This window comes from Pelobates fuscus, chromosome 8 (assembly GCF_036172605.1).
Source record: "Pelobates fuscus isolate aPelFus1 chromosome 8, aPelFus1.pri, whole genome shotgun sequence".
Classification (NCBI taxonomy): domain Eukaryota; kingdom Metazoa; phylum Chordata; class Amphibia; order Anura; family Pelobatidae; genus Pelobates; species Pelobates fuscus.
The window spans coordinates 163437907-163450852 of NC_086324.1; the positions used below are offsets into that span (position 1 = coordinate 163437907).

General features: G+C 41.7%; 1 protein-coding gene across 4 annotated transcripts; it reads right to left on the reverse strand.

Moving 5' to 3' along the window:
• Positions 1 to 431: 431 nt before the first annotated feature.
• BRD9 (bromodomain containing 9) lies at positions 432 to 7716 on the reverse strand. 4 transcript variants are annotated; one of them, XM_063430617.1, is made up of 4 exons: positions 7342 to 7540; positions 5973 to 6112; positions 4059 to 4117; positions 432 to 3003 (listed from the first exon to the last, which is right to left on the reverse strand). In XM_063430617.1, exon 4 carries the CDS (start codon positions 2998 to 3000, stop codon positions 1138 to 1140), a length of 1863 nt encoding a protein of 620 aa, XP_063286687.1. In that variant the 5' UTR covers positions 3001 to 3003; positions 4059 to 4117; positions 5973 to 6112; positions 7342 to 7540; the 3' UTR covers positions 432 to 1137. The 4 variants fall into 4 exon arrangements, with proteins under 4 accessions (XP_063286687.1, XP_063286688.1, XP_063286689.1 ...); XM_063430618.1 differs by lacking the exons at positions 5973 to 6112; positions 7342 to 7540 and adding an exon at positions 7665 to 7716; XM_063430619.1 differs by lacking the exon at positions 5973 to 6112.
• Positions 7717 to 12946: the final 5230 nt, after the last annotated feature.

The following is a 12946-nucleotide window of genomic DNA, read 5'->3' on the forward strand; positions in this document are numbered from 1 at the left end:
TGTCATGTGACCTTAAGGGGTTAAACAGAACATTTGACATATTTTTGAGGATTGGGGGATTACTGATTTTACACAAACAGTCACCATTTCTTCTTTTTTTTAGATTAGATAAAGTAAAAAATTACCAGTTGAAGCTTATGCTGGGTTCTGTTTGACATGCATTTCATGCTTGTTTACATTTCATCTAATTATATTTATAGCCAAAGACCCCAGAAAAACGTCTGCAGAGATGGCAGGAGCCGGGAGTGCTGTGTTTACGGTCTGATACCAATTATTGTGGTTTATCTGTTAATCCTGTCCTGTATGTGCTGCTATTGTACAATTTTGCCTACTTCCCATCTGTGATATGTCAACGTACCACCTCTGGCGGGGAAAATCTTAAGAATGAGAAAGGATGCTTATACCTTTTTTGTTTTTCTTTTATCATTTCGTGATTTATTTATTTTTTTTACAAAAGAAAGATATATAAAACAAATATACCATACAACTTGCCGATCTGTACACTTTTAATACAGATAGCCAATATCTACAAATAGTTGATTCTGAAGGCCTTAAAGAAGAACTGTCACTTCTATGATTTTGGCACAATCTAATAGCGAATTAAAAATCAATTTAAGTTTTTCCCCCAAATAATTTATATTTTAATTTACACGCCTTAGCTGGCAAAGTATGTAAATTAGTTAACCATTGCAGTGCCTGATGCACAGCATACACACGTACCATAATGACTGAGAAAATAACAACCGTGCATGCTTATGGCATTTCTCTGTTAGACATCAGAGGCATTACAGTTTGGTGCATCAGAGGTGAGTTTTGTTTTGTTTTTTGAATTGCGCTGAAAGAACAGAAGTGACAGTGCTGCTTCAAAGCAAGAAAACTCAAACCTGGTTAGGGAGTATAAAAAAAGCAAGCTGAACAGATAAACTGTGTGACTTAATGAACTTACTTAGAACTTTAAGTAATTATCATTATTAAGTTCCGCAGAGCTGTTTTTACAACATTCTGGAATACCCTTACCTAATTTGGGAAACCTACATATAGCAATGTTAGAAAAATGTAATGATTCCAGCGTCACAAAAATAATAAAAAAAAAGCTCAGGAAAATATGCACAATTATTTTACAAAAATGTATACATTTTAATTTGTACTATCGGGGTCTGGAGATTCAAGGAATTCATATGGGTCAGGAATGTCTTGCTGTTCCCCAATGCTGAGTTGAGGACTTCCAAGATGGTGGTGGTGGTGGTGATGATGATGGTCCCGATCGGAATTGTTGGACAGAGAAATTATATTAGAAGATAACCTAGAGCCAATTCGTTCTGGGTGTACATCATGAAACTCATGCAAGAGTTTGGCTGTGTCATCTAAATTTAAATGAGTATCATCGTGGTCAAGCTCTTTCTTGACTTTACCCAAACTGTTCATCATATCAAGAGACATATCAGAGTACTGCTTTATAGCTATAAAGTCTGGGACAGAGTGGCTGCCATCCCTCAAAGGGTCTCCCATCATCATGTGCTTGGAGTTAGATTCTGGACATAGTGGATGCATTCTAGGCTCCTCTTTGATCATTACAAGTGGCATTTTTATATCTTCTGGAAGTCGTCCCTGGAGACTACTCCTCTGTTTTATTTGATAAATAGTTTGTGAGTGATCGCCTCCAGTTATCTGGTCCAGGAGGTCATTTACTATCTTCTTTGCATAACCACCACAGTCTTTCACAAACTCCTGAAGACTCAATGCACACTGTATTCCTGTCTCATCGCCATAACCAGCATACATTAACTCCATTTCATCTGGCTTTAGGTCAGTGAAGAGGGTGTTGTTTTGTAAAGATAGCGAGGTGCTCGCACTGTTAAGAAATGTGACTTTATGGCTACGGTCATCTTTGAACCCAAGTGTTGTAAAACTAGGTAATAATTTGCTAGAGAGAGAGCTGAAATCCACTGGGTGGGTTTCTTCTTCTACGTTGTCTGGATCTGGGTTGACAACGGAATAGAGCAGTGTCCCATCTGCATTCTTTTTGAGGAAGCCAATTTTGGAGTTTGGTAGTTCTCGGTTGATCTTATCCCGTGCCTCATCAGCTGCATGTTCAACAAGAGCCAAAACGTGTTCCTCAGCAGTGCTGTCTGTTAAACTACATGCATTACCTTCAGGCTCAAATATACACGTTATAACTTCCTTTGTTGGCTTTTTGTGCTTCTTTGTAGTCTCAACAGGTACCGGTGCGATGTTCTCAGGAGCAAGTTCCTCAACTTGTGTTTCCTCATCCCCTAAAACAGCAGCCTGTTTACTCATCATTTTAAAGCCAGTGTGAAGAAGCTTCTTGGCTAGCTTGTAGTATACAGTTTCTGGACTGTTGTAAGTCATTGCATTTTCACACATGAGCTTAAAGTCTGCCTTAAACTCCGTGATCGATTTGTATTCGTTTGTGGTAATTTTCTCTCTCATAGTGCTAAAATCCATAGGATGCTTTATGATCATGAAATAGCCAGGGGCAATTTGATCAGTGACTGGAAAGGCAAAAAACCCATGTGGATCTTTCTGTTGGAGCTGGTTGAGGAAATATTCCAGGAGCTGCTGAATTGGACTGTTTTCAGAACTTCCCGTTCTGACTGGACGTTCCATTGGGGATTCAACCTCAACTTTTTTCCCTGGCTCAAAGTACTCTGTTTCGCCATGAGAATCATTGAGTTCCTTTTCTCGCTTTCTTTTCTTCTCTTCCTTCCGTCTGCTCCTCTCTTCATCATCCAAATGTTTATCTTTCTCTTTTTCAGATTTCTTTTTCTTTTTTTTCTTCTTTTCCTTATGACGGTCACGTTGCTCGTGATCTGACCGATCGTCATAGTAGCTTGAGTCGTGTCCCGACCCAGAGAGTTCCGTCACTTCGCTTCCTCCCACTTTAAGGACCAGCTTTAACGGTTTTTGAAGGGGCTTATCTTCATACTCTGCATCGTAGGACCTCCACTCCGACCTATGTTTCTTATGCTTCTTGCCCATGACCTGAGAAACACAGAGCGTTATATTGGAGTTCAAAAAAATGAAAAACACCTAGAATCAGGAGTTATGAGAGACACTATACAATAAAGAGTAGAAATGAGGAGGAAGTATATCAAGTATTGGAACTAAACTAAAAGCAGGAATAGTTGTGGCTGCTACCTACCAGGAAAAGGTTGTATTTTTTCCCCCTACATATGAAACAAAATTTGAATGCTAGAATCTGTGTGTTGGGGCAGTGATCCGGGAGTGTTCAATATGAAAACTGATGGAAACATTTCCCTGTATTTATAGGTCCATGTCACCTATAGCCATGTAGATATGGGTTTATATATCTTGCATTTTATAGATCAAATGGTGTTCACCCTTATTCTTCATAAAGCACCGACAAATTCGGCAGAACCTTATAACCCTGATAGCTTTATCAAATGAGACACAAATAAAATGATTGTTTTGTGTTCTCCAGGTAGCCTCACGCACATTAAAGATCTTTCTAAACTCTGTTGTGCTTTTATCAATTCAGATGAAAGCCTATTTCATAAATCCACTACCTTTTCAGTAACATTTGTTCACCCTGAGTGTGCTACCCACCAGCTTCACACTAGGGGTTTGAACATTAAACATTTTACAAAATACTATATATATATATATGCATATTGAAATATGTTTTTTAAATATATGAAAGGGGTGGTATAAAACGCCATAACCACTAAAGCTCATTTTAGCAGCCCTAAATTAAAAACCTTTCCTGGGTTTGCATCAAAACGTTTATAAATGATTTGACTAAACTATGAAACATTTAAATCTGAAATCTATAGCAAGGGGAAATCAGTATTGTTTATTCTTACATATTCTTGGGCAGTGTCAATGTAGTGTTCATGTATGATGTTTCAATATCGGCATTAATGTGTATGTAAATAAGTGAAGGGTTAATTCGCCCACTACTGAACTCTATGCAATATGACTAATTATATAAGTAGGGAAAATCTGGTGTCTTTATCCCTAAACAAAATATAATGCAATTTGTAATTTGTATAACAGATTTATAGCCAATCACTTACTATTGAACGTTTATGATCTGTCCAGTGCTATAGCAGCCAATCTTTAGCTTTATGGAAACCTGTTAAAAATAACATATATATATATATATGTATGAAAAAGTGCTACAATATTTTTAAGTGCAATTATCATGCCAGTATAACATGTTGGCAATTTATAGAGAAAATATTTCATCCTTATGAATTGTTATCAAAGTACATAGATGCAGCATCATTTGGATGAAAGATTTTAGCCCATGGGTGGGCAAGAGGTAGATCCAAAATGCTGTGGAACTGCAATATCCATGATGCTTTGTATTCTAAAGGTGGGCAAAGCATCACAGCAGTTGTAATTCTATTTTCCTGACATTATTCATGGCAGCATTTACTCATGGGTTAGCTCCTCCCCTCACAGCAGAAAGGACAGGAAATAGAACTCTGAAACTGGTATAAATAGATCCTCCCCCTTCCCATCAGGCAGTCTTTTTTCCTGTATTGATCCTTAACTAATCTGTATATGATTCTTCTTGCCTTTGCCTAGTAATGTCATTGGTTTATACCTCTCCTGTGACTGATCATTACTGTATCAATTCATCCACGGTGTGAGGTATTGTTGTGAGCCTGACAGTGTTTTAATAACACTTATTTCTCTACTAGGCTCTGCCTCTTTCTGACAGGCAGGTATTGATTTGTTTCCTGTATCCACAGGTAAGTAGTTCACAAGGCAAGAGGAAGCAGTGTGAACAGTCCTTAATAATTACATCCAGGAAGTAATTGGATTCTCAGTGTAATTCTCCCCGTGTTGAAAAGCATGGTGTGTCTGTTCTCATCCAACATTCTGTTATGCCTTTGTCAAGGTTCTGATCTGATGAGGTCATCAATTTGGTTTTAAATTTTATATCAAAATGGCATTATCCTTATCTAACTTAGGCTATCATGGCCTTAATTCCTTTCGGACTCTATCATTATTCAGGATATTTCAGATATTGAATGCCAGGAGATTGCTGACCTTGCAGCCTCTAGGTTAATTTACTTGTCTGAGCAGAATGTATGACAATATCCTATGGATGTCTTGTTTGGCTTTTTTAAAGTCTTCTAAAATGTATGCAGCTCAATAATGGTTTTATAGCTATTAGCTGTTTTTGAACTCTGTCCCTCCCTCTATATATACTGCTTGGGTAATCCCCATGAGTAAATGCTGCCATGAATAATGTCAGGAAAAAAGGAAAATTTGCTTCATACTTACCGTAATTTTCTTTTTCTGATCATTATTCATGGCAGCATTACGGTCCCACCCATATACTATAAGATGTGATGCTAGTTACTAAGACTGCCTGATGGGAAGGGAGAGGATCTATTTATACCAGTTTCAGAGTTCTATTTCCTGTCCTTTCTGCTGTGAGGGGAGGAGCTAACCCATGAGTAAATGCTGCCATGAATAATGATCAGAAAAAGAAAATTACGGTAAGTATGAAGCAAATTTTCCTTTATTTGGGGAAATCTACCTTTAACCCAGCCCCTTTTTTATCTTCTAGTTTTGTGTCAATGACTTAGTGATATAAACTGCAAACATGGTGGCTACAAGGGGGTGCACGGCAGTCCGTGAACCCCCACAATGAACAGTACATAGATGCATGTGCAGCTCACAGCTGGGACTAAGGTTGTCAGATTCACTATGTTTTCCTAGACACATATCACTCCCACAATCTAGAGGCAGTTGAGAAGTGTACTAGCATATGTTGCATTCATTTGTTGCAGGAGGGAAATCAGTTAAAGGAACACTCCACACATAACGTTTGAGGATATGTTCATTGTAATCGAAGCTTATCAAAGTGCCAATTTTTATTTGAAATCGTCACTTTTAAAATAATTTCAGAAATATGGAGGTTATCTTCCCGATTTCGCTAGCTCTATAGAACTCTATTACAGCGCACCCACCTTCTCCTCAAAGTTACAGTGAGCATGCACACGTCCACAGAGTTCAGGTAACCCCTACATCCTCCTTGGCTCGCTGCGCATGCATGGCTTGTTGATTAGCCTCAAATTGGTCATTTCCCAGGACAGACTGTAATTCTGTGCTGGGGAAAAAGGTGAGGCTTGCAAAGGCTGCAGATAAGTGACCTGCAGCTTTTGTGAACGTTTTTTACATATACAACAATGAAAGATTGCATAATTAAATGCATGTATGTTTTCATTGGGGTTATAACTACTAAATAGCTTTTTTATTTATTTTTTTGAGCAGTGGAAACTATATTAAAATAGTCAATAATCATGGCATTTGTTCTCGTTCCCTACCAGGACTGTAGAATCAGTGCACAAAACCTTTCACCCAGACTCCTCAATTTGTGGTCCCATCGACTGAAATATAATTACAGTGCTGTGGAGTCTGAGTCGAAGGTATTGTGTGCCACTCACACAGCCCTGGTCTCTACTAGACTGGTAAACGGTTTCCTTCCACATACTGCAGGGAAGTACTTATGCTGATGGGCATCGCATAAAAAGACGTGTTAACAGTAAAACACTGCGGATCTGGCACCCACACATCACCTTCAGGAAGGTATAACACTTGCTCTTAGAATAAAAGTAATACATTGGTACAGGGTGGAAGCAAGAGTGTATTTTTTTTTTTTTTTCTCTAGACTATAACAAAATATGATGTGATCTTAGTTTATAATGCCCATGCCCCTTGATACATATTCAGTGGTAGAAGTAATATTGGGGGGGGGGGGGGGGGAGATGCAAATACTGTATCCACAGTCTACACCAGTGGCCCCTAACCAAGTCGTCAAGGCTCTCCAAAAGTTCAGGTATTTTCTCATTATGGATACTGAGAATTCCTGGACTATTAATGTGACTTTAGAACTGGACTGTTTACCAATGCGTGTGATTGTATACTGTCATAAATTGTTAAAGACTCAGTGGGAAATGTAAACCCTGCTGGAAGTAGTTCCACAATAGTTAGGAGTCTGTTTTTTTTTTGGTTATCCCTCTAATATAATGCTATGCAGTGCATCAAGTAACAAAAGCAGCAGTCAGAGGGACGTCTATCTGTCTGTGTGAATGTGGACCTCTTTCTGCCAAAGATCAATAAAGCCTACTAGTGCCATTTAACCTCTTTATTGACAGTACTATAGCACACAACATCAGGGGGCTTAATAGACTAGTACTACATTTAACGCTTTCGTTCCCAGACCTTAACCTTTGAGGTATTTAACTCATTAACACCCAGGGATAGAATTGAGACATTTAACCCTTCCTTTGCACCCAGTCACTTCTCAATGTATTATAATAGGTGCTGCTTTATTACCTTCAGTAATAGATTCCATTAACAGATCCCTCTGCTGGCTGCTGATTATAAATCAATATTTTATAGGTTTTATTTAATAACTGAGGCTCCAGGTGTTCTTCCTCCAAACTGTAAAGCTAACACAATATAACTTAAATAACAGTCTGCCAACAATGCTCCCATGGCTATTTATCTTATATTGTAGAATAATAATAATTATAACCCCCCCCCCTCCCCCAGTAACTGGGCCCTGCACTATGCTGTCCCTCTACAGAAACATATTAGAATATCACAATATACAATGTATCCGAGCATAATAACCAACGTTCCATACAAGGCCCTACCTTACTGAAGGAGCCAGAGGAAATACACAGCTTAAAGGTTTAACAAGCTCTGCTCTGATTGGATGCCTCGGTCACATGCTCTCTTCAGAGGGTTGCAGGGAGTTGTAGTTTTCTTTTGGCGAGGATGATGGTTGTCTGAGCCGAAAAGAACTACAAAGTCCGGCATTCCAAACCCGCAGGCGGCCTCTACTATGACGTCCGGTGGCAGCCAATGAGAGGCGGTATACCGTTGTTGGAGGTTGTGGTTTCCTTCTCCCATGATGCTTTGGCTGGCAATGCATCACGGGAAGTGTAGTTCACGGGCCGTGGAAAGACAGCTGTGGTGTTAGCAGTCTGTTCTAAATGGTTATTGTTTGTAGTTATTTAGGTAACTGTAATTCATAACACGTTTACAGGTCATCTCAAACTATAGGGGGAATGCATTATAAAATAAGACATGGAAAAATAAATGACCTCCAAAGGAACATTCCAAGCACCACAACCACTGCAGCTTACTTTGGTTTTCAAGGATATATAAAGTGGGATTGGAGTTAAGGGAACACTGAGGCGTTATGAATACAAACCTGAGCTAGCGCTATAGTGACCCTGTCCTTAGGGATACAAACCTGAACTAGCGCTATAGTGACCCTGTCCTTAGGGATACAAACCTGAACTAGCGCTATAGTGACCCTGTCCTTAGGGATACAAACCTGAACTAGCGCTATAGTGACCCTGTCCTTAGGGATACAAACCTGAACTAGCGCTATAGTGACCCTGTCCTTAGGATACAAACCTGAACTAGCGCTATAGTGACCCTGTCCTTAGGGATACAAACCTAAACTAGCGCTATAGTGACCCTGTCCTTAGGGATACAAACCTGAACTAGCGCTATAGTGACCCTGTCCTTAGGGATACAAACCTAAACTAGCGCTATAGTGACCCTGTCCTTAGGGATACAAACCTGAACTAGCGCTATAGTGACCCTGTCCTTAGGGATACAAACCTGAACTAGCGCTATAGTGACCCTGTCCTTAGGGATACAAACCTGAACTAGCGCTATAGTGACCCTGTCCTTAGGGATACAAACCTGAACTAGCGCTATAGTGACCCTGTCCTTAGGGATACAAACCTGAACTAGCGCTATAGTGACCCTGTCCTTAGGGATACAAACCTAAACTAGCGCTATAGTGACCCTGTCCTTAGGGATACAAACCTGAACTAGCGCTATAGTGACCCTGTCCTTAGGGATACAAACCTGAACTAGCACTATAGTGACCCTGTCCTTAGGGATACAAACCTAAACTAGCGCTATAGTGACCCTGTCCTTAGGGATACAAACCTGAACTAGCGCTATAGTGACCCTGTCCTTAGGGATACAAACCTGAAGTAGCGCTATAGTGACCCTGTCCTTAGGGATACAAACCTGAACTAGCACTATAGTGACCCTGTCCTTAGGGATACAAACCTGAACTAGCGCTATAGTGACCCTGTCCTTAGGGATACAAACCTGAACTAGCGCTATAGTGACCCTGTCCTTAGGGATACAAACCTGAACTAGCGCTATAGTGACCCTGTCCTTAGGGATACAAACCTGAACTAGCGCTATAGTGACCCTGTCCTTAGGGATACAAACCTGAACTAGCGCTATAGTGACCCTGTCCTTAGGGATACAAACCTGAACTAGCGCTATAGTGACCCTGTCCTTAGGGATACTAACCTGAACTAGCGCTATAGTGACCATATTCTTAGTAACATACCAGCCCTCGGCTGCTTCTTATCTCTCCGCCTACTGCGCCATCACAGAGCAGACATGGCCTCCTCCACTGTGCTCACCTCTCCTCCTTCTGCGCCGTCACAGAGCAGGCATGGCCTCCTCCACTGTGCTCACCTCTCCGTCACAGAGCAGACATGGCCTCCTCCATTGTGCTCACCTCTCCTCCTTCTGCGCCGTCACAGAGCAGACATGGCCACCTCCACTGTGCTCACCTCTCCATCACAGAGCAGACATGGCCACCTCCATTGTGCTCACCTCTCCACCACAGAGCAGACATGTCCTCTTCCATTGTGCTCATCTCTCCGCTTCCTGCGCCGTCACAGAGCAGGCATGGCCTCCTTCACTGTGCTCACCTCTCCGTCACAGAGCAGACATGGCCTCCTCCATTGTGCTCACCTCTCCACCTTCTGCACCGTCACAGAGCAGACATGGCCTCCTCCACTGTGCTCACCTCTCCGTTACCGTCACAGGGCAGACATGGCCTCCTCCATTGTTAGTCTAATCCACGAAGGACCATGGGGGGACCTGGTGCACTGTGAGCTTCACATATGCATCCAAGCTACCCTATGGAAAAGCATTGAATTAATGCTTTCCTATAGAGACTCGTGTCACGTCCCCAAGTTTTACTTCGTCAGCTCTAGTGGCTGTCATTATGTAAACATTGCAGTTTTAAAAAATAAAAAAAACAACAGTGCTAAGGACTCCTGCTCATAGGTTACTGGATTTAGATTAGATGATGTGTGACTTTCGTGGTCCTTTAATCCTTAGGTAGGCTGGAATATCGATAGGAGTCAGCACACCAGATTGGCACACAGTGCTTCGTAGAGGGAATATCTGGCACACCTTATATATCATCATTCTACCAACTCGATGGTTGGGCGCCAATCCTTAGAGAAATTACTCCTGGGATTGCTCACTGTGTAACTAACTGGAGAGTCACTATTATCGCTCCCAACTGGACAGATACCACAGTCCATGGAAAGAGCCAGGAGGCAGCATGTTTTGCTTCTGGTAGTTGGGGGCATGACGTTCTACATATAGGGCCGTTGATTCAAGTGCCTAGTGCGGTTTATTGTTAGCCGCCAGTAAAGGCTCAATGAGATGCATGTGGCTCATGGGCTGTGCAATACATTCCCAGTTTTCGAGCAGTTAGAGGAAAACCTGGTGTATAATGCCTCCCAGGCTCCTCTGCTGCAGCAAAAGTAAATGTATTTATATGGATAAAGTAGAAATGACATTTGTGCATGATCATGCTTGTCGCTAAACAGAAAAATGGTTGTACCATAAACCGTAAAATAAGCTGATCTGGACAGATACCACAGTCCACGGAAAGAGCCAGGAGGCAGCATGTTTTATGGCCTTTTTTTGGCTTTTTGGAAATATAATTTAAATTAACCCTTGCATTACATGCAGGCAGCACACAAACATTACATTCTGCCAGCACACACTTGTTACATACAACCAAAACATACATACACCCACATTACATGCAGCCAATACACACACACATTACATGCAGCCAGCGCACACACACTATGACAAAGTGAGAGACTACACTTAGCGTTATCACAAAACGTGAAATTTTTGCCAAGGGGCATTAACGCTGGGATCGAATAAGTAAATAAGGGTGGGAAGCGAGGGAGGGGGGAGGCAGAGTGAGCTATACTGTTAGGAATGCAGATTTGAATTCCTTACACTATAGTCCCTTTAAAATGTCTTGCTACAGGTGGGGTATTTTGTGAGTCTCTGGCTGAATTTCTTATAGAGGAACTGTGATTCTGTCCTCTTTCTCTCAGGTTATTTGTTGTCCTACCCACGTAAGAAAGTCCGCACAGCATTCAATTTTATAGATTACAAACTCAGTCATACATGTTATTCAATGTCGGATCTTATATTCCCTACCAGTGGGGGTTGTAAAAAACTGAAAGTACTAAATGTGCCTCTAAGACTGACACCCCTTTTGTAACTAAGCAAGGATAGTCTTGGGAATGGTTATCCCTTTGGACCATGTCAAAATTTAGCATAATGGCTTTTGAAATTCAATGAGACTTTGTATTAAACGTATGCAGAAATACAATACTATCTATTTTGTCCCCCAGAATATTCAAACTTTTTCCTGGAGAGCCCGCTCCTATATATCAAACCTGTATACCTGCTCATGAAATTTACCCATCATGTTTTATTTGTACTTCACACACCTGGGGGCTTGAATTGTTGACTCTCACATGTTGACTCTCAAATATTACAAGATAGGTAAAGACTTGTTCAGCGTTTTCAAAGTTTCAACTTGTGGTATGTAGCATGGTATTGTCAGTGTGTTTTGTAAGAATATTATATTAAAGTGTACCAGTCACCAGTTCAATCTGAAGGTCCAGAAATTCAATGCTCTCTGCACTATATTTAAATGTCAAACTAATGGGAGTCTGGAGAGATTGTTTTTTTGATACAGGACTGAATGGGGGTTAGGTGATTGGTGGCATATGACTAAGTACTGCATATGACTGGTGGTGTACGACTGGTGGGGTGGATGACTGACTGTAGTGTATACGACTAGGTGGGTTAAGTGAATGGTGGTGAACGACTGCTGGGGTGGATGACTGGCTGTATACGACTAGGTGAGTTAAGTGAATGGTGGTGTACGACTGGTGGGGTGGATGACTGACTGTAGTGTATACGACTAGGTGGGTTAAGTGAATGGTGGTGAACGACTGGTGGGGTGGATGACTGGCTGTATACGACTAGGTGAGTTAAGTGAATGGTGGTGTACGACTGGTGGGGTGGATGACTGACTGTAGTGTATACGACTAGGTGGGTTAAGTGAATGGTGGTGTACGACTGGTGGGGTGGATGACTGACTGTAGTGTATACGACTAGGTGGGTTAAGTGAATGGTGGTGTACGACTGGTGGGGTGGATGACTGACTGTAGTGTATACGACTAGGTGGGTTAAGTGAATGGTGGTGGGGTGGATGACTGGCTGTATACGACTAGGTGAGTTAAGTGAATGGTGGTGTACGACTGGTGGGGTGGATGACTGACTGTAGTGTATACGACTAGGTGGGTTAAGTGAATGGTGGTGTACGACTGGTGGGGTGGATGACTGACTGTAGTGTATACGACTAGGTGGGTTAAGTGAATGGTGGTGAACGACTGGTGGGGTGGATGACTGGCTGTATACGACTAGTTGAGTTAAGTGAATGGTGGTGTACGACTGGTGGGGTGGATGACTGACTGTAGTGTATACGACTAGGTGGGTTAAGTGAATGGTGGTGTACGACTGGTGGGGTGGATGACTGACTGTAGTGTATACGACTAGGTGGGTTAAGTGAATGGTGGTGTACGACTGGTGGGGTGGATGACTGACTGTATACGACCAGGTGGGTTAAGTGAATAGTGGTGAACGACTGGTGGGGTGGATGACTGACTGTATACGACCAGGTGGGTTAAGTGAATGGTGGTGAACGACTGGTGGGGTGGATGACTGGCTGTATACGACCAGGTGGGTTAAGTGAATGGTGGTGAACGACTGG